This window comes from Colobus angolensis, unplaced genomic scaffold, assembly GCF_000951035.1.
Source record: "Colobus angolensis palliatus isolate OR3802 unplaced genomic scaffold, Cang.pa_1.0 Scaffold40, whole genome shotgun sequence".
Taxonomy (NCBI): Eukaryota; Metazoa; Chordata; class Mammalia; order Primates; family Cercopithecidae; genus Colobus; species Colobus angolensis.
In genome coordinates, this window is record NW_012117377.1 from 9297185 (window position 1) to 9321221 (window position 24037).

Below are 24037 nucleotides of genomic sequence, written 5' to 3' on the forward strand. Positions count from 1 at the left end.
CCCCTTCCCTTCTCCAGACCCCCGGCGGCGCAACTCACCATTTCCCAGCTTCCGGGGTGTCCCGACATCCTCCCTGCGAATCCCCCAGTACACGCAGGTCACAAGAGGACCCAGGCTGCGGCAGAGCCTCCTGGACCCCCGGGAGCGAAGGAGAAGAGCCGCGGCCACTGACCGCGCCACGCACGTGCGGACACGAGAGACAAAGGCCGGACAGACCCGGAAGCCGCCTCGGGTTTTCCAGCGGAGCGCCTGGTTAGGCAGTCCCCGCCCCGGTGCCCCTGATTGGGTAGGGTCTCAGGCCCCGCCCCCTAAGGCCCTGAGTGACAGGTGACACGCTCCCACGCGTGTCTGAATGAGGCAGCGTTTTGGCAACAGCACTTTTCCGGGAGGGCTTCCTCTCTGGGGCTGGGACCCAGCCTTGCCTAGGGGACATTCATTTATATACACTTAACCTTGTATACAACGTTACATTCATTTGTGAATAATATATATGATATTTAAAATAGGAAACAATATAATAATAATTCTTTTAAAATTTCAGACTTATGAACCTTCATGGCCTCTGGTCTTCTGAGGAAGCAGTCCGAGGAGCCCGAGTTTTGAAAAGGCAAGCAATCCTCCAAAGCAGCAATTTCCACAGAAATCACATGCGAGCCACAGGTGTCATTTAAAAATTTCTAGTAGCAAAAGAAAAGAGGAATAAACAGGTAAAATTGATTGTAATACTTTAACTCAATATATGCAAAATATTATAATTTAAATATATAATCAATATAATATTAATGAAGGATTTTTAGTTGTTCTTTGTTTTTCGGTACTAAATCTTTCAAAGTCACTCTGCGTTTTAAACTTCCAGCACGTACCAATTCAGACCAGCCACATTCTAGGTGCTAAGTAGACCCCTGTGGGCAGTGACTGTCACACTGAAGTGCAGTTTTGAAGGCTCTGGCTCCTCTGACCTCAGGGAGTGAAGGGCCTGAACCCCTCTTTTCTGCTAGAGGTGAGGGAACGCCCTCTTTCTGCTAACATCTCTCCTCGGGCCCAAGGGTGGCAGAGACAGTGCCCAGAGAGAGAAGACGGCTGCAATAAAGAAGTATCTAGAGGGAGCCTACTATTTCCCACCTGCTCTTGCCGGGGGCCCAGCCTCTTCTATAGATAAGACAGTGAAAAAAAGACGAGGGGCCCCAGGAGAAGAAAACCCATGTCTTCAGATTTGTCCACAGCCTCAACCTCAGGACTTTAGATGTGGAGGGAATACCTTCAAGACAAACTTCTCATTTTGCAATTTGGCTTTGGCCCTAATGGGCAGGCTGTGGTTTTCTGTTTCCTCCTGTGGTGTGGAATTTAAGTGTGTGAGTTGAAGCACTGATCACACGCATGCATGTCTGCATGCACTTCTGCATGGCTCAACACTGTCTAACCAGAGATCCAACTTTACATAAAGGGAAAAGGAAATCAGTGCATACAGGGTGCCATGTGTTTGCCTCGTAACTTGTAATCGACATGTCACTGAATCCTGGCATCCTGTCTGCGCTAGGTGTACATATTACCTATTGCTTCATAGTAAAACTTCCCAAAACTTATTAGATGGAGCTGGTCCACCGTTTAGGCTGGGCTCAGGTGAGCCATTCTTTTGGTCTCAGCCGGGCCTTTTCAGGCACGTGTGGTCAGCTGCTGCTTGACTAGGCAGTGCTGCTTCTGAGGGTGAGCTGCCTGTCAACTGTGGCACTTTGGTTTCTCCCCTGCAGTATCTCATCCTCTAGCAGGCTGACAGGGACTTGTTATCATGGAGATGACACGGTTCTGAAATAAAAAGCAGAAGCATCCAAGAGCTTTGTGCCTCGGCCCCAAACTGGCACACGGTCATATTCACAGCTTTCTATTGGCCAGAGCAAATCAGGCCAGTGAGATTCAAGGTTTGGGAAACAGATTCTGCCTCTCCGTGAAAGCAGCTATAAAAGCATATCACAAAGGGCATAAATACAGGAAGGGATGAAGAACTCCTGTCATTTTTGCAATCAGTATCATGCCTTTTCTTGCAGATGAGGTTTACATAACTTTCCAAGACAAGGAACTTGTCCAAAGCCTCACAGCTACTAAGAGGCTGGGCTGGGACTCAGGATTAACTTTTCCTGACTCCAAAGCCCATGCACCTCTGTAAGTCACACAGATCAAGCAGCTTCTCTAAACCTTTGAAGTCCTGGAAAGTAATCTTCTGCAATAGGAGTAAGAATCCTGTGAGATTCTGATCCATCTAGTACTCTTCACCATTTGGAACAGTTGCCTCCAGAGAATGCTTCTGAAGCATCTTGGAATAACTTGAAATAATTTGAGGAAATGGTTGATTTCCTAATTTAGGAAACCAACGTTCGATATATAGTTTTTATTTAAAAGCAGAGATGATGCCCTCCACATGAACACAAATTCTATTCATCCCTTTTTGTTGTTTGTAGGCTATTTTCAACAAAGACTAAATCAAACCACTGTGTCTGAAATAACCTCTTACTCTGAAAGCAAGTGACATAAAAATGGACCTGCTGAGAAAAATTTCTTCCTGCTGCCATTTAACAAAACAGCTGAATACAATTTGAAGCCTTCCTTTGATTTTTTTTTTTTTTTTTTTTTTTGAGACAGAGTCTCACTCTGTCGCCCAGGCTGGAGTGTAGTGGTGCAGTCTTGGCTCACTGCAAGCTCTGCCTCCTGGGTTCACGCCATTCTCCTGCCTCAGCCTCCGGAGTAGCTGGGACTACAGGTGCCCACCACCACGCCCTGCTAATTTTTTTGTATTTTTAGTAGAAATGGGGTTTCATCGTGTTAGCCAGGATGATCTCCATCTCCTGACCTTGTGATTAGCCTGCATCGGCCTCCCAAAGTGCTGGGATTACAGGTGTGAGCCACCGCGCCTGGCTCATCCTTTGATTTTTAACAAGGGAAGGTTGTTTTCCAAGACCTCAAACAGATCATGTGAGTGTCAGGGCTACTATATTGACTCAGAAGGTGGACGAGACCCTTTGTCTGGGGATGGAGTGGTGAGAGGGCACCAGCAGGTGAAGGCCTTAGGTCCATAGGTGGCATTCATTCACCAGGTGTGGTGTTTTACGGTCCTGATGTTTGTGACAAAAGTTATGTGTATATTACTAAAAGTAAATTGTAGAACATAACAAATAATCGTATATAAACCAAAAATGTCGACAACTACAATTATTATTATGCATCATTATTCTAAGTATTTTTACCACAATTAGAAGTAGTAGCAGTTGTTGCTGCTGCCACGGCTGTTGTAGGAATGGTGATGAAAACATGGAATAAAGCTCTGCTGCCTCATCCTGCTGCTGCTCCTATGGCTGCAGATCTGCTAGTCCTGTGCAGACTTTGGACTTCTGTTGTGAAGCTGTAACTTAAGAGACTTTCAGTGCTCTGCTGTGACAGGAAAAACGTTTGAGTCAAGACAGAACAACAATTCTGTGAATTTGAAGGTGGAGGCTAGGAAGGGTCTGGGGTGCAGTTGAAGAGGAAGAAGCACACATCACTGAAGGAAGGAGTGGAAGCCTATGGCGAATGGCAGGGCTTGGCCATGAAGCAAATTATTGGATTTTACGACTGGTTACTCAGTGAAACTGACACACCTGCAAAGCGGGAAATGGAGGACAAATAAACAGGTGATGTGTCCAGCAGCAGACAGGAGGGTCTTCTCAGAACACACCGGCTCCTTCACCCAGAACTTCTTCCTACAGCTCCAGCAGACATTCTCGTGGAGAAAACCACCATGTGATTTCACCACGTTCTGACTCCACGTTCCGACTCCACGTTCCGACTCCACGTTCCGACTCCACGTTCTGACTCCACGTTCTGACTGGTACAGTATCCTTTTCTCCATTCTCTTATCTTCCCCTTCCTCATTCCATTATTGCACATAAAGCATCTAGGGTAGGCACACGAGCATATTGCTGTTTTTGTGTGCTTGCTTGTACTAAATGACATGTGTTGATCAGCAGCCAGATGAGACGGGGCAGAAAAATACTGGCCCTGTGAAGACTGTTTCTCCACCAGTGGCTGCTCACTCGGCTGTTATCTCTGTATTTCAGGACTTTAACAACAATAACAAAAAAACATAATACCCTTGCATAGATTGTTTGATTGGTGAATTGTAATGTTTTTAATATAGCATTGTAAAACCAAAACCAATTTCATAACTTTTTTATCTACATAGTTGCTACACATAGGGCGAATCTGTTCATACACAGGACTAAATGACATTTGAAAGAAAAGAATGAACCTCAAATACTTTTGCCTTCAAATCCAGTGTCTGATTGTTTAAATATACATTTTGCATATAATGAAAAAATATGTAAAAATTAAAATGTAAGGTTTATCTCACCATCCAGTATATCAGTTGGACCACAAGTGAGGAAAAAGAGGCATCAGTCTGCAGGAAGTTCTAAATTCTCCTGGGAGCCCCAGAACCACTTGCGCCTCCCAAGCGGACCCCGTCCTTGGCCTGTTGCCACTGGCAGGGCATCGTGGTGAGGTTTCCATGTCTTGGCCCAGGAGGCACAGGGAGGGTAGGAGGTTGTCTGTCTCCCAGCCAGGCCAACATCCCTGACCAGGGCCCTCTGGAAGAAGATTCCCAAGGTCCCCGTCAGCTTTCAGAAGGGTTAGGCCATTCTAGAGAAATTATAAATGTTCTTGGGGGTTGACCCATCGGTGAGCTGGGCATCCCTGTGCTTTGGGAGCTGGAGCAGGCAGGAGCCCACCCTCCTGGGCGCAGCCGCCACGGCGCAGACCCAGGCATCTCTGAACTCCGGAGGGCCCAGGGAGGTCCCCTCACCCCCACAGGCTCGGAAGTGCTTGCTCCCACTGTCTGGCTTCTCCTCACTGCTGGCATCCACTCCAGTCACAGAGAAAAGGGGAGTCTGGGCCCATGCACCTATCAACCCACCACCTAAGTATGAAGCCCAGCATGCATTAGCCATCTCCTCTTTGACTTTTAACGTGAAATTCTTATAATCATTTTATGTTATCAATGACCAGTCATAGGTTTTAAAATGCTGGCTGTTACTTGCGTATAATAACAATGACATTTTTATTAATAAAACAAAACACGGGATACTTTTATCATAAAGATTATATTCTTAAATGACCACAATGATCACTGTACAGTCATTTATAAAATGACACCATCTATCACAAATAACAGTAAAAATTATATATTGTAATAGAGTTGAGGAGAGAGTTCTCAGCAAACTTTTTTTTTCAAAGAACACATTAGTTGCCTGTAAAAGGTGCATGTAAAATTGCTTCTGGATTTGTGTAAATGGCTTTTTCATTCTAGTACGCTCCTCTTTTCTTCAGATGTGTCGATTAAGCTCACAGACTTTATCATCAGTCTTTTGTGTCTTGCTCATTTAATGGTAAATTTTTCCCATCATTATTCATAATTACGTAAATACCTGGGACTTACAATACTTCGAATAGTCTGAGGTGAAAGCCAACGTGAGGATGAACTTGATTTGCATTATCTGTTTCCTGAGAGGGTTCAGGAGCTTCACCCTCAGCCCCAGCCACCCATGGCAGTCACTTCTCACAGGGAGGGCTGAGATGTGCATTAAATTGATCAGTTTTCAATGTATCATGTAAGACCCAATGGTCCTTCGCACTGTGACCCACTTATAGATACGCTCTCTGCTTATGTTCTTCTATATTGTTTCTCCCAGGTCAGTACCATATTATTGCAAATCCTGGGATTCGTAGTGAAGTTGCCAGATTCATCAAGTAAAAAATAGGACAGAAAATGAACTTTAAAATTTAAATAAATGACAAATGACTTTTGGGTGCACATACATGTCTTTGACAATGATCAGCAGTTAGATTCTGAGAGATAAATTTCCAAAAGAAATAATGAAAATAAATATACTTTAGCTGTCAATTCTAATCCACAGTTTTGTGATCCTTTCTTGTGTAGTCTCAATACCAATGACCTCAAGAGACTTGTTGGAGAGACTCCATCTGATGATTCAGCAGATAAAGTATTTTTCAGCATGTGATGGTTATTTATAGAGAAGGGTGCGAAATACATGGGGTGAGCTAAATATATCTTAGGGTAAGAGAATAAAATATCAGATTTCCTATTTTATCTTTTTGTTATATGGCTTACATGTGTTTTATTAACAAAATTATGTGGACATGTAGTTTATAAATAATTGCACATATATTTATAGTCCATGTCCAGGTATTCTTTTACTGGAGCTATACTCCTCAAAAGAGAGACCATTAAGCCTTTAAATCAATGATATCCTGGCTCTTTTCCTGGTTTTATCGTGACAGCAAAACCAAGTTGTGCTGAGGGTAAAGGTGCATGTTCATGGAACTGTCCGTTGTTTGGTTCTGGAAGTGTGTTCCTTTACTAAGATTTTGAAGAATTATTAACAATCATTTCAACATATGAGGTTGAAATGATTAGCTCATACGTATGAGGTTGTTTTAGAGAAATTTTCTACCTTAACCATTAATTTCTGAGTAAGAGGCAAAAATACTAATTGTCACAATTTCTGCATTGAGATATCTACATCTATCTAATCTATCATCTATTGCTCCATATATACATGGGATGATACTGTGATAAGTGACCTTTAAAATATAATTTTGACAGCTGTCATCTCAGAAAAAAACTGAGTGGTGTGGAATGGTTTTCTAATTTTTTGTGTCGTTAAGTTGACTTGTTCTAATGACTAGATTAATTTGATAAAACAATTATGCCTGCATCTTGGCCAATAACATTAGAGAGTCATTTCAAAATTGCTCAGTGAAATTATGCCAGGTGTTCTGATATTACAGGTATCCTAACAAAACTAGAGGGAAATTACCTTTATTATCGGAGAAATAAATGTTTTCAAAGCAAAAGAGGGGATCTCTCTATTCAGTGGAATCTCAAGAAAAGGATCAACATTTGATCATTTTGATGCAACTTTATGGTTGTCATAAAGTGATTACAACTAGTGTCATTCTCTTGACAATTCAGAGCTGGACATTGGGGATCCTCTGCTGAGACGTAGATAATTTAGTTTTGAAATGGAAACTAACCTGTAAGAGAGCCAGAGCCATTTTTATGTGATACAGCTCCTAGGGTTTGGTGAGCACAGTCATGCCCTCCAAAGGTGTCCATGTTCTAATTCTCAGATACATCAAATATACACTTCATGGCAATGGGTATGAGAAGTTGCACATGGGATCAAAATTGCTAATTTGTTGGTGAAAAATAAGGATACTATCCTGAATTACTATGGTAGGTTCAAACGTCTAATCACAAAGGTTCAAAATGTGAGAGACAAAGAATTAAAAGCATTGAAAGGTCAGCATGTCAGAAAGACAACTAGGTATTATTTTTTCAATTGTTTTGGTGATTCTTTCCCTATTAGCATAAATTTTATTCAGTTGCACTGTGCACATATGATTGGGTAATTTTTTTATCTGTAGCATCAGTGTGATAAATATAAAATGAGAATGCAGAACAAAGATATACTTTCTAAAGAGGGATGCCCAGGTACCATGGGTAACTATACCCAGGAATAGAGAGTGTGCATCTTATAAGAAATGTGTTGGTATTTCATATACTAATTGGTGTAGAAAATAATGCAGAGGCTGGATTATCAATAATTTATATGAGATAGGGCTTATCAAGATTAAGAGGGTAAAACAATAAAAGTGATTTGTGATAATTTTCACTAACGCAGAATTAACAATGATGATGTGAGATCTTTTGGGATTTTTCTGATGTACAAAGCCAATTTCTGGCCAGGTGAAGTAGCTCACACCTGTGATTCTAGTGCTTTGCGGGGCCAAGGTAGGAGAATCACTTTAGGCCAAGAGCTCAAGACAAGCCTGGCAGCATAGCGAGACTCCAATACCACTACAATTAGCTTCACCTGGAATCCTAGCTGTTTGGGAGATGGAGGCAGGCGGCCACTTGAGCCCAGGGGGCCCAGAAGGCAATGAGTTATTATCGTACCACTGCACTTCAGCCAGGGTGACAGACCAAGACCCTGTCTTGAAAAAAAAAAAAAAGTAAAACATGAAAAATACATAAAGTTCATTATTAAGAACACTTTATTTTCAAGCTGACATTGCAGTCCCAGTCAACACCTTTCTCCTTTTCTTCTTCATCTTCACACTCCTGGATCACGGGCCGAAGCACACAGACCTGATCACCTGTCACTTGACTTTTGTTCACTCAATGACGCACCCCACTGTAGTGGATTTTTTTCTCTTTAGACAGTGTTTGAGTCACTGAATTTTTGGGAGGACCTCAAATGTCAAGCACTATTCTACATGAACAGGGTGATGAGGGATCTGGCCATCACCACCACCTGCCTCCTGAGCATGCGCCAGGCCGTCACCGTCAGCCCTAGCATCTTGTGGTAGGTGAGACTTAAACAAAAACATAAATTATCTTCCAGTAGTAGCATGATCATCTGCACTGTAGCTTGTTTCAGTGTGACCCAGACCAATTCAATTTACCGAGTGTCAGTGACTTCTGCTCACTTTCTCCAATGAGCTCCATCCTCAGGAGACTGTTTTTTATTCTAATATTATTTCAGAATATTTTCTTTGCAGGAATCATGCTGCTCTCCAGTATGTATGTGGTCATTCTCTTGTTCAGGCATGAGAGGTGATACTGGAGCCTTTGCAACACCAGCCGTTCCCCAAGAGCCTCCCCAGAGAAAAGGGCCACGCAGACCAGCCTGTGTCTTCTGGTGAGTTGCTCTGTGGTCATGTACTCAGTGGACATTATTACTTCATCCTCCTTAACCACGTGATGGGTTCATGGCCCAGTCATCCGGGATGTCCAGATGCCTGTGGCCACTCTCTGTGCCACTGTCTGTCTTTTGGTACAAATCAGTCCTGATGGAAGAATCATCAATATTCTAAAAAATATTTCTATCAAAGTGCCCCACCCATTTTTAACAAGGTTGTACTGGGACAAAAATCTTCTGAAGAGAAATAGATTTTTCTGCCACCAGTTAAACTACGCAAATAGCACAGGATTTGTTAACTGACTTAAATGCAATCAATTAAATAGCAATTGCATTATATTTAAATAGTTTACTTGATGTTGCCAAAGTCTAATTGCTTTAGTTCAATGTCCATCAGGGTTTGTTATTTCCAAATCAAGTCTCTTACACTTTCTTTTTCTTTTCTTTTTTTTTTTTTGAGATGGAGTCTCGCTCTGTTGCCCAGGCTGGAGTGCAGTGGCGTGATCTCCGCTCACTGCAACCTCCGCCTCCTGGGTTCAAGCGATTCTCCTGCCTCAGCCTCCTGAGTAGCTGGAATTAAAAGTGCGCACCACCACGTCTGGCTAATTTTTGTATTTTTAGTAGAGACGGGTTTCACCATGTTGGTCAGGCTGGTCTCGATCTCGACCTCGTGATCCACTTGCCTCAGCCTCCCAAAGTGCTGGGATTAAAAGTGTGAGGCACCGAGTCTGGCCACACTTTCATTTTTAATCTTATACACAAAACATTATTTTTTCTTCTTGAAGTACACATTTAAAAAGCTCCTATTGGTAAACAAATCACTCAGGGTTTTAAAAATATATTTTAATTTACCCTTTTTTGTTAAAGGTATTTTAGCCTAGTATCTACTTCTAGCTTTGATAAATACTTTCTCTTAGCACCATTCCTATTTATGTTTTGAGATTTATAAAAGCTGTAGAAATTTTGCTCTCATCATTACACTGATTTTTAGTATTTTTCTTCTCTTTGGTGTTATCCAGCTTATTTCTTTTAAGTAATTTTTTTTCACTTTTTGACACACTGCATTTCTGAATTCAAGGATTTACGTCTGGTTTTCAGTATAGAAACTTACAAACCACCAACTATTAAAGGGATTATTCAAATTATTTTAATATATCCCCTAAAAAAAGAGATTTGTCCTATTCCTTCTCATTCTAGCCTTCTAGTCTTCATAGATATATGTATTTGTTTTACGTTTTCTTTTTTTTGAGATGGAGTCTTAGAGTGTCACCTGGGCTGGAGTGCAATGGTGCAATCTTGGCTCACTGCAACCTCCGCCTCACAGGTTCAAGTGATTCTCCTGCCTCAGCCTCTGTAGTAGCTGGGATTGCAGGCGCCCGCCATAACACCTGGCTAATTTTTCATATTTTTAGTAGAGACAGGGTTTCACTATGTTGGCCAGGCTGGTCTTGAACTCCTGACCTCATGATCCACCTGCCTTGGCCTCCCAAAGTGCTGGGATTACAGGCATGAGCCACCGTGCCTGGCTTCTTTATTTTCTTTCTTTCCTTCCTTCCTTCCTTCCTTCTTTCTTTCTTTCTCTCTTTCTTTTCTTTCTTTCTCTCTTTTCTTTCTCTTTCTCTTTCTTTATTTTTCTCTTTCTTTCTCTTTCTCTCTTTCCTTTCTTCCTTCTCTTTCTTTCTTTCTTTCTTTCTTTTCTTTTTCTTTCTTTCTTTCTTTCTTAACAAATATTTTAGTCTTATTTGTAAATCATTTACACATATTCTTATGAAGAAAAATAAATTTCAGAAAGGAAACTTGCGACCATGGTAGTTAAAATATATATGTATACATGTCTGATCATTAGCCACTGAAGACAAGGCAAGAGGCTTAGTAGTCATTTCTGGGGGTTAGTGTATCTCCCCATGCAGGGGACAATTGAGAAGAATCCAAGCTGCTCCCTCATCTTCCCTCGATTTTCACCTTCTGAAGACAATATGGGGGAAGGGGATTTTCCAGTGCTTTCCCCTAGAAACATTTCAAGAGGTACAGCAAAGGCGTATGGTAACACTGAACCTGCTCTTTGCTAGAAATTTGGCAAGATTGCAATCTCTGAACCAACCTAGTAGAAGAGTTAGCCCAATTTCTATTCACAGGTACTTCTAAGAGGAGGAGGGATTGCTGCATTCATCACACCCCCTTCCCACTTGCTCTGTTCTCCCACCAAGGCCCCAGAACAGAGCTCTTGATATCATCTGATCTAGTCCCTCCCCACTCCCACCCCCCTCATTGACCCCACACCCAGACACTCTGTAACAGTTGGCCCTGGCAGCTCCTGAGGACTGCTGGGATGACAACACAGCATTTTTGCATCAGCATCGTACTCACAGGGAATTGGAGCTCAGCCAGGAGAGGTCCAAGAATGACAGAACTATGAGCACCCCTACCAAAACTCAGCTCTGCAGAGCCAAATAAACAATTCAACCTGGCAGGCCAACTCCTAACACCTGATCCCAGACAGTCATCATTAGAGGCCACAGCAGACGAACCTCCTACTTACACTGAACTATTACCAATTCCCAGTAACAGTGGGGAAAGGAGAGACATGACAAATGTGGTAGACCCTATCAGAAATGGCAGCTGATGACAACAGTTAGCCTAGATCTTTGGGTCCTACCCAAAAAGCATCCTCAAGAACGATGAGCAGAGAGCTCTGTAGCTGGATGTACAGCCCTTCAATTATGAAGGGACGCAGAGAAAACAAGCCGTGTTTTCCTATGATTGTGTAGGAACTAGAACACGGACTACCCGGCCCTATGTTGAGGCAGCTTCTGAAAGGCCTTACCACATACGGTCATCAGCCCACCCGCTTGGTAGGTGCATTTGGGGAGAGGGACTCACATCACATCCAGAGGGGGGAACTGTCTAGGCAGACACTCACAGGGCAGCCCATCCCACTGTCACTGGGGCAGGCCAAACATGGTTAGGAGGGTGGACAGATCCCGGGTATCAGCCACCCCACAGGCGTCGCTCTGGCCTTCACACAGAATGCGAAACGCAGGGTGCTCCAAGTGTTCTCTGACATGGCACCTCCTTCACCCTGAGGGCCCTGGCTTTTCTTCCACATATTCAGGGCCTCCAGAAAGTGCTCTGCAGCCAGCCAGTGAGCCCCAGGGTTGATGCAGCTGATGCCCGGGTTACAGCAGGACTGGATACAGCCAGGCTGGAGCTCAAGGGCCTGGCGGTATGCAGTTACTGCTTCTTCACTCTGGTTTCCATTCCACAGCAAATAGTCATTGGGACGAACACTGAGGGTAGCTGTGAAGCAGTTCATGGCCTTCTCATGCTCTCCACTCAGGTTGAAAAGGACCTGCAAGCCACACTGCACACTGGGGTCAATGGATATAGGGTCCAGTTGCACAGTTGCTAGGAAGAGCTCCTTCATTTCAAGAAACAGGGAGTCAGACAACAGAGATCCCAAGATACGCTTGCTGGCGCCCAGTCCTGCCCCACCAGCCCCTTCTTCAGTAGGTGTCACCAGATAGGCACAGGCTGGTGTGTAGCAGGGTTTCACAGGCCTGCTGCTGCAAGGGCTCATTGGTAAAGCTTGCAGCCAGCGCCATCAGTGCTGTCAGTTATCTGGCTTTAGCTCCACACACCTCTGCAATGCTCTGATGGCTCACAGTTCTTGTTCATTCTCTGCCTGGGTGGTACCCAGGTACTGCCAAGCTTCCATATTCTTAGGATTCTGCTGCATAGCTGCCTCAAAAAGCAGCACAGCATTTGGCAGGGACTATCGGGGGAACCTGTCCCTGATAATTCAACATGAGTCCTTTTCTATTTTCCCTAAGTGTCGGCCAGTCTGAGAAATAAAGGAAAAGAGTACAAAAGAGAAATTTTAAAGCTGGGTGTCTAGGGCAGGCATCACATGCTGGCAGGTTCCATGATGCCCCCCAAGTCACAAAACCAGCAGGTTTTTATTAGTCATTTTCAAAAGGGGAGGCAGTATATGAATAGGGTGTGAGTCACGGAGATCACATGCTTCACAAGGGGATAAAATATTACAAGGCAAATGGAGGCAGGGTGAGATCACAGGACCACCAGATGAGGCGAAATTAAAATTGCTAATGAAGTTTCGGGCACACATTGTCATTGATAACATCTTATCAGGAGACGGGGCTTGAGAGCAGACAATCTGTCTGACCAAAATTTATTAGGCAGGAATGTCCTCGTCCTAATAGGCCTGGGAGCGCTACGGGAGACCCGGGCTTATTTCATCCCTTATCTGCAACCATAAAAGACAGACGTTCCCAGAGCGACAATTTTAGAGACCTCCCCGCTAGGAACGCATTCTCTTTCTCAGGGCTGTTCCTTGCTGAGAAAAAGAATTCAGTGACATGTCTCCTATTTGCTTTTGAAAGAAGAGAAATATGGCTCTGTTCCGCCTGGCTCTCAGGCAGCCAGACCTAATGGTTATCTCCCTTGTTTCCTGAACACTGATCACTGTTATCCTGGTCTTTCTTCAAGGTGCCCAGATTTCGTATCGTTTAAACAATTTGTGCAGTTAATGCAATCATCACAGGGTCCTGAGGTGACATACATCCTCAGCTTACGAAGATGACGGGATTAAGAGATTGAAGTAAAGACAGGCATAGGAAATCACAAGAGTATTGATTGGAGAAGTGATAAGTGTGCTTGAAATCTCCACAATTTATGTTCAGAGATTGCAGTAAAGACAGGCATAAGAAATTATAAAAGTATTAATTTGGAGAACTAATAAATGTCCATGAAATCTTCACAATTTATGTTCTTCTGCCGTGGCTTCAGCCCGTCCCTCCGTTCAGGGTCCCTGACTTCCCACAACAGGGTCCACTCCTGAAGTCGCTGCAGCCCTTCTTTGAAAGGCTGAGGGTGATCACGCAGGGGGTTCTCCTCCTCCAACTGGTACCCCTTATCAAAGGAAGCTGATGTGAGGTCATCACAGTCAGAAAGCCAGGGGTGAGCATCAGCATCTCGTTTTGCCATCTCCTCCATCTCCACCTGCAACTCTATAGCTGACTTGGCGCGTTCAAACTCCCTATCAAGGGCAGTTGTGTTTACTGGTCTTGTGAATGATCAACCCAGGTATCTGATGTACTCAGAATTAGCCAATTTGGGGTCATCCCCTTTGGCCACAAAGTCATTGGCCATGTGCTGCAGATCCTTCTCAGGATGACATTCATGGTCCAACGATCAGCAGCTGCTGCTCCCTTAGGCTTTCCCAACCACAGCTTCTCCCGATTGCTCCAAATATGCCTCAGCCCAACAGGTGGGGGAAACAGCCAAGGGGTCTGTAACTTCAGAAATGAATGATTGGGACCAGTCTGTCTCATTACAATCCTGAATTACATCCACAGCATCTCCAGCTGCAAGACACTCTGGGCCCAGTTCTCAGACAAGGCCAAGTCGGCCACACCAGGGGCTCTCTGGGGAGGCGGGAGGAAGTTACTGTTCAATCTGCTGCATCTCAGCCAGTTCATCCATCGTGATGTCTGAGGGGCATGGGATACAAGGGGTACATTGTGATCCTGCAGGAATTCAACTACCAACTCATCTTCAGAATCTACTCCCAAAGGCTTGGAGACTGCCTCAGAGGCTCGGGCTCCGGGCAGGGATGGGGGGCAGGGGCCAGGCCTCAGACCTTCTGCTGAGGTCGGGGGTGTTTTCTCTTTTTACTGTATTTAACTACATTAATCATGCTCAGTATTTTGGTTCACTAATCTCATCAGCTGAGACAAGTTTAATATTTAACCCATATGTTGTATATTAAGTAGGCTGTTTGTATTTGGCTCTTTTTCAAATATGGCTTGTCAAGCTTGTAGTCTTTTGCTCTTTAATTTTTTTTTTCCTATTTTTCTCATTGTGTTGACTTAAACATTTAAAAAATAAGTCCTATAACTGTGTGTAACATAAGTTTTAACTTTCTTTTCACTTATGGGAGATACTACATTTGAGACATCTGCAGTTTATGTCTGTTTTTTAAATTTGCTTTATGGCAAGTTGGGCAACCCACATGGATTTGGCAACTCTGACCACTCATATCTAACAGGAGCGCTTACTTCTCAGTCAATTATTTTCCTAAATGATTTCTTTGGTTTGCTTCTCTAGTTGGAAAATTCTCGTATTTTACTTTCACTTTCAATGCTATACAGTCGTTTAAAGATTCTTGTAACTTTCTGAGGATTTTAGCTTTCTACATTTAAAATGTGTAGAATCTATACTATTTTTCCAACAAGCACAAATGTCAACAGTGTACACATGAAATATATTTTACACAATTTTTTGTAACAGACAAGAAATCTCAAGTTACTTTATTTAGAGCATATCCTTTCCTCAACATACTGTAAAGTAATAATAATTTGTAGAGTTTAACTTTAATACTAGGGAAGTGATTTTACATTTAGCACAAATTTCTGAAATAAATGTACTCTACGTCAGAGAACAGTACCTATATATGGCCAAAACTACTGATTTTCTACACCACTGAGAACATATTGGCAGAATTATTTACCTGAATTCAGATTTTTGGCTTCAATCACCATGCTTCCTCATTAGCACTTCCCTGAATCCATGAAAAGAATCTGAGTCTTCCATTTGAACTACAAATTTAAAAATTTCAATGCAATTTTCATGTGGTGAGATAGTACTTGCTGGTATAACATTTTAGTGAATAATTTCTATTGTCTTTTACAATGTTCAGAAAATATGACCTGCTGGGTTTCTGGGGTAATAAATTCAATGACATATTTTAGGCTTAAAACTTTACCACCTAAAATACTCAAATGTAATATTTGAAAATAATGAACATCCTTTGTTTACTGGCAAAAATAGCTGCCATTTATTCCTATGCCTAATTAGTATAACTTACTAATAAAGTTATCATTATTTATGTTCATTTAGTTGTGGGACACCAAAAAGCTAATTTCTATAATGACCTTAATGTTACCTAATATGAATGAAAATGTGACAGAGGCTAGGAGATGGAGTGAATAAAAAGAGGGGAAATGTTCTTCAACGTGTACCAAGTTTCAATTAGGAGAAATAAGATTTAGTGATCAATTGCACAGAATGGTGACTATAATAAGTAATGTGTATTTCAAAACTGCTATAAAGACTATTTTCAATGTTTTCACCACAAAAATTAGATGAAGCTATAAACATTAACTTGATTTAATCATTTTACAACATAAACATATATCAAAATATTACACTGTAGATAGATATATACTACTGTTTTTCAATTAAAAATACAATTTTTTTAAAATTCAATTTTTCTTTTTCAATGAATCTTTGATTTCTTCACTTTAAACTCTTAGGTATTAAGCATACAAATGTTTAACGGCTTAGAATAGTACCTAACACATTATATGAGCCATACACTAACTACTACTCCAAATTATCTTTTTCACAGCATTCTTCAAATACAAGATTATTCTGTATACCTTATTAAAATCGATTTTTCTGTCTTATCTAAATATTGATAAAAATAGAAGGTAGGGCATTTGCCTGTTTCACACATTCCAAAATCAAAGGGCAGTTTCACTAATTATTTTTACATTCAGTAATTCACTTGTCTCACACAGTAAACACAAATATTATGTAACAGAACTATATTCATATTCTTCATCCTAAAAATGGAGAAAATTTTGAGTTATTTGTTGATTGTAGTACAGGACTCATTCTCTATTTTTTCAAATTATTCCATGTCAAGTGCCCAGAGTAATTGTTCATGACATACTATGAAATAAAAAATATTGATAGGGATGGATTACAAAAGCAAACTGAAAAAACATCCTATGAATTGTTTCATTTTATATATATATATATATATACACACACACACACACACACACACACACAAAAGAATATACTTATATCCATATAACAAAAAATTAATTAAAATCTTTTTAGATAGAAGAGCTGTTATAAACTGCTTAAGTTGTACATTTCATCAACATTTAATGAAAAACATCAATTTCTCACAAAAACTTCAAGCAGTAGAAGAGGTAACACTTCTTAATTCATCTATCAGCCAGTAATACCATAATACTCAAATGAGACAAAAGAATCACAAGATGACTATGAAACAACATCCTATTTAGACACAGAAATTCCAAGAAATATTTAAAAAATGAATATAAAAAGGTATAAGAGTGATTACATACCATGACTAAGCAGGGTATTTTCACAATGCAATGTTGGTTTAATATGATACAATATTACTTGAACAAAGTAACAATGTAATAATTTAAATAGAAAAAGCTTGATAAATTCAACACCTGTGAATGATAGAACATCAAGAAAACTATTAGAAGAAAACTTTTGAGACCTGCTAAAAGGCCTCTATGAAAACCCAAAATCGGCCAGGTGCAGTGGCTCCCACCTGTAACCCAGAACTTTGGGAGGCTGAGGTGGAAAGACTGCATAAACTCAGGAGTTCAAGACCATTCTGGACAATATAGGGAGACCCCATCTTTACAAAATATTTAAAAAAAAAAAAATTATCTGGGCATGGTGGTGCATGCCTGTTGTCCCAACTACTCAGGCAGTTAAGGTGGGAAGATCACTTGAGCTTAAGAGGTTCAGGCTGCAGTGAGCCAAGATGAAAAACCCCACACCAAAAGCTAATATACTTAATGGTGAATGACTGGGGGCTTTATATGCAAGTTTGAAAACAGGACGAGAATTTCTACTTTCACCACTATTCACCATTGTACTGGAGATATGAGCCAGAAAATTATACTAGAAAAATCAACACAATTCTCCAGATTAGAAAAGAAGTGGAATAGTCTTTTATTGCCATAATGTCGTATTTTAAAAGTATAAGAAATTCATTAAAAACCTACTTGAGGCTGGGCACGGTGGCTCACACCTGTAATCCTAGTACTTTGGGAGACCGAGGCGGGCGGATCACAAGGTCAGGAGATGGAGACCATCCTGGCTAATATGGTGAAACACCGTCTCTACTAAAAATACAAAAAATTAGCCAGGTGTGGTGGCAGGCACCTGTAGTCCCAGCTACTCAGGAGGCTGAGGCAGAAGAATGGCGTGAACCCGGGAGGCAGAGCTTGCAGTGAGCTGAGATTCAGCCACTGCACTCCAGCCTGGGTGACAGAGCGAGACTCCAGCTCAAAATAAAATTAAATAAATAGATAAATAAATAAATAAAAACCTACTTGAGCTAATAAAGAAGTTCATCAATGCCACAAGATCAACATGAAAGGTTAGATAGTACTTTTATATCATAGCAGTAAACAAAATAAGAATTAAATTAAAATTTCATTAATAGTATCCTAGAAAAAAAAATTAGAAACAAACTTAACAAAATAACTGCATATACTATACACTGAAAATTATTTAAAATGCTGAAAGAAATCAAAGAGCTGAATAAACTGAGATATACTCAATATTCAAAGATAACAATACTGAATTTGAAGATCAAAATACCCAACAAATTTATCTACAGATTCAATACAAATTCCAATGTAGCTTTTCTTTAATAGAAATTGACAAGCTCTTCCTAAAATCCATATAAACATGTAAAGAAAATCAAACACATAAGAATTCTGAAAAATAATAACAAAATTCAGTAACTTACACTCCTGATATAAACTCTTACTACAATGTTACAGTAATTAAACAATATAGTACTGGCATAAGGACAGATTTATGTAGACCAAAAAAAAAAAAAAAGAATTAAAGTTCCATTAATGAACAAATTGTGGTAAAATTATTTTTTTCTGTGAAAGGTGTTTTGACAGTCATTATATTTATAATTCTTTAGTTCAACATGAACTCTGATCCTGAGTAAGACATGAACAGGTATTAAAGGCTTTGCCACATTTTTTACGTTTGTAGGATTTTTCTCAGGTATGAATTTTCTCATGTTCGTTAAGGTCTGAGCAGTGGTTAAAGGTTTTGCCACATTCTTCAGATTTGTTGCATTTCTCTCTTGCATGAATTCTCTTATGGTTTGAAAGGCTTGAACAAGATATAAAGACTTTACTACATTCTTCACATTTATAGGGCTTCTCTCCAGTATGAATTCTTTTATGTTCAGTAAGGTGTGAGCACCGGTTAAAAGCTTTGCCACATTCTTCACATTTGTAGGGTTTCTCTCCAGTATGAATTCTCTTATGTTTAGTGAGGTTTGAACACTGGTTAAAGGCTTTGCCACATTCATCACATTTGTAGGGTTTCTCTCCAGTATGAATTCTTTTATGTAGAGTTAGGTATGAGAACCAGTTAAAGGCTTTGCCACATTCTTCACATTTATGGGGTTTCTCTCCAGTGTGAATTTTCTTATGTTTGGCATGGTTTGAACTGTGGTTAAAAGCTTTGCCACATTCTTCACATTTATAGAGTTTCTCTCCAGTATGAATTATAATGTGATTAGAAAGGCTTGTGAAGGATTTAAAGACTTTGCCACATTCTTTACATCTGAAATGTTTCTCTTCATTATGAACTGTCTTATGTTCAATAAAGCATGAGCAGTGCTTGAAGGCTTCCCCACATTGTTTACACTTGTAGGATTTCTCTGCAGTGTGGATTCTCTGAAGTGGAGTTAGAATTGAGGATATGTAAAAGGAATTGTCACATTCTTTACAGTTGGAAGATATCTCTCCAGTATGTCTTATCTTATGTCTATTTAGATTTGATGGTTTAGTAAAGATGTTCATGCATTTATTAAATTGAAAGATTTTGGTATGGGCAGTTGATAAAGATTGGTTAAGTCCATTACAACATTCTTTCTGTACCTTAGATTCACCCACACTTTCCCAATCTTTCTTTAAGTGTAAATTCTCAGTGCCACAGCTTCCGTATTTTCCCAGTATCACTTTTTGAAATGAATCTTTTATACTATGCTCTGGCAAGAGGTCTTGGGTGAAATGAGAAGAAACAGCTGAAAAAAATTAAAATAACATATTATCCAACTTACTGGACTTAGGTGAATATAATCTAAAAAGATAATGTATGAAATTATACTAAGCACATTAGCGAGATAGCATAATAAAATACTACAGGCCCTGATTTTTTCATGAACATAACAAAAATATACTGAACAAAATGTCTTTGTGAGAACTCTAGAAACCATATTAAAAGCCACAGACAAGGAGAAGGAAAGCTTGTTACATTTACCCACCACAACTCTTTCTTCCCCTCAATATAGCATAATGACTTCAGGAATAAACTCCCAACTCCTAGCTTCTCCTTCAATAGAAACAGTAGTGGCACATATGCCCATACTTTTGATGGAATTTCCAAAGACTAGTTTCTGTCTCCCATGACCCAAAGTGCCGAAAGGAATAGTGGTAGAATAGAACCAACCTTTGAATTACAGCTTGGTTCTGCTGAAACCAAAGGTAAATAATTGTTATAGCAGCAGAGAAGCTGCAGTACCACAGACAGACAACAGATTTAGCAAATAATTGATTAGAGAAGAAGAAAGAAAGAAGAAACAAGGGTAAACCTCTTTAACTGGAAATTAAACACAAAATTCCAGAGAACATACATCCTGAGAATAGGTTTGAGAGGCTCATGGAAACCCTGAGTCACTTGGTGTCAGACTACCCAGGACAAGGCCATTTTATAAAGATTTTGACAGGTGGATTTTAGTGCCCAAATCTCAACCAAAGATTGCTACATATACATTAGGATAACATGGCTCAATCAAAAAATAAATAAATAAATATCCAGAAATCAACCCTAAAGAAATGCAGATGTGTAAGTTACCTGAAAAATTTGAGATAACCATCTGAATAATGCTCAATGAGTAAAACGGGAAAACACATGAAATTAAGAAAATGAGAAAAGTATAAAAAGAAACAGAAATTGTTGGGTTGAAGAATGAAAGAAAAAACCCTGACAAATTCTCAAATGTCAAAAAATAAATAAATTAAGAAGCTCAACACATTTCAAATAGGATAAACACAGACAGACCCATAACAAGATACATTACAAGCAGTTTCAAAAAATTACAGATGAGAAGAGAATCTCAAAAACAGAAAGGGAAAAGCAATGTGTCACCTATAAGCATGCTTCTGTGAGATTACTAGAGCATGGTTGTTTCATATATCATCATTCTAGTACTACAGAAACTTTTGTGTATGGGATCACAGGGCACACAGAGAAAATAGGAAACCTGACCTACTTGAAGAAACAAATCTCACCGGGCGCGGTGGCTCAAGCCTATAATCCCAGCACTTTGGGAGGCCGAGACGGGCGGATCACGAGGTCAGGAGATCGAGACCATCCTGGCTAACACAGTGAAACCCCGTCTCTACTAAAAAATACAAAAAACTAGCCGGGCGAGGTGGCGGCGCCTGTAGTCCCAGCTACTCGGGAGGCTGAGGCAGGAGAATGGCGTGAACCCGGGAGGAGGAGCTTGCAGTGAGCTGAGATCCAGCCACCGCACTCCAGCCTGGGCGACAGAGTGAGACTCCGTCTCAAAAACAAAAACAAAAAAAGAAACAAATCTCTAGAAACTGACCCTTAAAAAAGGGAGATTTTTGTATGTTTTTGACAAAGAATTTAAAGTAATCATCTTAAACATGTTCAATGACCAAAAGTAGAACACATATAGATAACTATACAAAATCAGGTTGGGCATGGTGACAAGAGCAATACGGTTTACATAAAGTAAAATACTCTGCTTATTGTTCATTTAAAAATAAATCCTGGCTATGCACTGAGGCTCACACCTGAAATTCCAGCTTTTGGAAGGCTGAGGTGGGAGACCAAGAGTTCAAGACCAGCTTGAGTAACACAGTGAGACTGTCTCTACAATTTTTTTTTTTTTCCAATTAGCCAGGCATGGTGGTATACGCCTATAGTCCCAGCTACTTAGAAGGCTGAGGTGGAAGGATCACTTGAGCTCAGGAGTTTGAAGCTACGGTGAGCTATGATCATACTGCTGCATACCACCAGCCTGGATGACAGAATGAAACCCTGTTTTAAAAACAAAACAAAACAGAACAAAACAAAACAAAACAAAACAGAAAAACCATGCATGAGGGAAATAATACATCAACAAAGAGATTAAAAAAAAAAAAAAACTATAAAAAAGAACCCAACTAAGCTGGGTGTGGTGGCTCACGCTTGTAATCCCAGCACGTTGGGAGGCTGAGGCAGGTGAATCACAAGGTCAGGAGTTCAAGACCAGTCTGGCCAACATGGTGAAACCCCATCTCTACTAAAAATACAAAAACATTAGCCGGGCGTAATGGCAGGCGCCTGTAATCTCAGCTACTCGGGAGGCTGAAGCAGGAGAATTGCTTGAACCTGGGATGCAGAGGTTGTAGTGAGCAGAGATCACTCCACTGCACTCCAGCCTGGGCAACAGAGCAAGCCTTTGTCTCAAAAAGAAAAAACCCCAAAAACCTAACTAAAATTGTTGAGCTGGAAAATACACTGTATTGAAAAATTTACTAAAGAGCTAAAACAGCAGACTTAATGAGGCAGAAAAAACATCAGCAAATTGAAGACATATCATTTATAAATATTGAGTTGTATGTAACATTTAAAAATGGAAAAAAATGAAGATGAAATATTGGACTTAATGGAAACCATTCAGTAGACCAATAAAAAGAAAATAAGAAGATACAGGTGAAAAGTGGTAAGTTATTTTTTTAAAAAAGAGGGTGATGCTGAGAACTTCTAAAATTTCAATGAGATAAAATAAAAAATATTACTAAGGATACTTGATCTAAAAGAAATTTACTTTCAAAAATAAGTGAAAAATAGGTTTCCACGATAAACAAAAGCTGAGAATGTTTGCTGCTACTAGTACAGTCCTACAAAAAATGATAAAAGTAGTCCATTATGTTGAAGAATAAAATGATGCTGGACATCATAAATTCATATGAAAATATAAAGCTGTTAAAGGTAAATATATACACAGATATAGAATTGTCGAATGTTACATAAAACCAAAAATTTTGTACAATGTGAAAAACAACATAAATCTCCATAAATCTATTAATAAATGCACAATATAAAATGATAATTTTTGACATTAATATCAAATGGGGGATATAAAGATAAATAATTCTCATACTCAATTGTAGGGAAGTTACGAGACAGATTATTAGAACTTTAAGAAGTTTTATGAACTGTCCATTTCTCAAGGTGATCACAAAGAAAGTACTTACAGAAGTAATGCAAAAGAAAATGAGAAAAGAATCAAAGCATGTCACTACACAGTCAACAAAACAAAAAGGAAGGTGGTGAGAGAGGAAATGAGGGACAACGTATCTACAAGGAACAGAAAACAATTACAAACAAGATGGTAATAGTACTGCCATTTCCTTTAGGAATTATTTTAAATATAAATGGATTAAATTCCTTAATGAAAAGAAAATGGCTGAATGGATTAAGAACAAACAAGATTCTAAAATATGCTGTATACAACAGACTCAACTGTAGCTCTAAAGGAGTCAAATTGGCTGGAAGTAAAGAATGAAAAAATATATTCCATGAAAATAGTAACTACAATTGGGTGGTGTGGCCACAATTATACAAGATACATTTTAAATTAAAAACTGTCACACAAGACAAAGATTGATATAATGGTAAAATAGGCTCATTTACCAACAATCTTTAACAGTTTTATATACACACACTCCACACACAAACATACATACATACATATATATATATATAGTATATGTGTATATGTGTGTGTGTGTGTATATATATGGAGCAATATTTACTGCCACATATATGAAGTGAATATTGATGGAAATGACAAGAAATACACAGCCACACAATTGTAGACTTCAAGATTCCACTTTCAATAATGAATAGAAAAATCACATAGAAGATCAATAAAAAAACAGAAAATTTAAGGATTATAGACTAATTAGACCTAACAGACATGTACAGAATTCTCCAGGAAAAACAGCAGAATACACAATATTATCAATTGTGTATTCATTCTGTTAGGACACGTAACAACTTACCAAATTTAAGAAGACTGAAATCAAACAATGTATTTTTTCCTAACCAAATCCAAAATATGTAGAAATTAAACACACTGTTGAACATATTCTTGCTCAAGGGTCAGATGATTTTTTGTTAAGATATCAGTACTGGCCGGGCATGGTGGCTCACGCCTGTAATCCCAGCACTCTGGGAGGCCGAGGCGGGTGGATCACGAGGTTAGGTCAGGAGATGGAGACCATCCTGACTAACACGGTGAAACCCCGTCTCTACTAAAAACATAAAAAAATTAGCTGGGTGTGGTGGCGGGCACCTGTAGTCCCAGCTAC

The 24037-nt window shown here is 39.9% G+C and overlaps 3 protein-coding genes and 1 pseudogene across 6 annotated transcripts in view; 1 reads left to right on the forward strand and 3 right to left on the reverse strand.

Annotated features, from left to right (window-relative positions):
• ZNF124 (zinc finger protein 124) overlaps window positions 1-209 on the reverse strand; it is a 31685-nt gene extending 31476 nt beyond the window's left edge. For all 3 annotated transcript variants that reach the window (XM_011955742.1, XM_011955741.1, XM_011955740.1), the window contains exon 1: window positions 39-209. In XM_011955742.1, the coding sequence (XP_011811132.1) occupies window positions 39-68 (30 nt within the window). In that variant the 5' untranslated portion in view covers window positions 69-209. The remainder of the gene's footprint in view (window positions 1-38) is intronic.
• A 3077-nt stretch (window positions 210-3286) lies between these two features.
• On the forward strand, window positions 3287-10819 carry LOC105521564. The gene is made up of 5 exons (XM_011955777.1): window positions 3287-3393; window positions 5333-5411; window positions 8269-8414; window positions 8693-8750; window positions 10661-10819. Exons 1-5 carry the CDS (start codon window positions 3287-3289, stop codon window positions 10817-10819), a joined length of 549 nt encoding a protein of 182 aa, XP_011811167.1.
• An 870-nt stretch (window positions 10820-11689) lies between these two features.
• LOC105521520 lies at window positions 11690-15217 on the reverse strand (annotated as a pseudogene). The gene is made up of 2 exons (XR_001003282.1): window positions 13603-15217; window positions 11690-12541 (listed from the first exon to the last, which is right to left on the reverse strand). The product of XR_001003282.1 is annotated as a peroxisomal targeting signal 1 receptor-like (transcript).
• Window positions 15218-18507: 3290 nt separating this feature from the next.
• On the reverse strand, window positions 18508-19777 carry LOC105521522 (zinc finger protein 695-like). The gene has a single exon (XM_011955744.1). The coding sequence runs from the start codon at window positions 19445-19447 to the stop codon at window positions 18635-18637; it is 813 nt and encodes a 270-aa protein (XP_011811134.1). The 5' UTR covers window positions 19448-19777; the 3' UTR covers window positions 18508-18634.
• Window positions 19778-24037: the final 4260 nt, after the last annotated feature.

What these genes read in the sequence shown, in the direction of transcription:
- LOC105521522 (XM_011955744.1), bottom strand. Translation starts at nt 19,447, where the DNA reads ATGAACATCTTTACTAAACCATCAAATCTAAATAGACATAAGATAAGA.
- LOC105521564 (XM_011955777.1), top strand. Translation starts at nt 3,287, where the DNA reads ATGGTGATGAAAACATGGAATAAAGCTCTGCTGCCTCATCCTGCTGCT. An exon ending in TGGACTTCTGTTGTGAAGCT is followed by an intron (nt 3,394 to 5,332) that starts GTAACTTAAGAG and finishes TTTTCATTCTAG; the next exon opens with TACGCTCCTCTTTTCTTCAG. An exon ending in TGTGTCTTGCTCATTTAATG is followed by an intron (nt 5,412 to 8,268) that starts GTAAATTTTTCC and finishes TTTTCTCTTTAG; the next exon opens with ACAGTGTTTGAGTCACTGAA.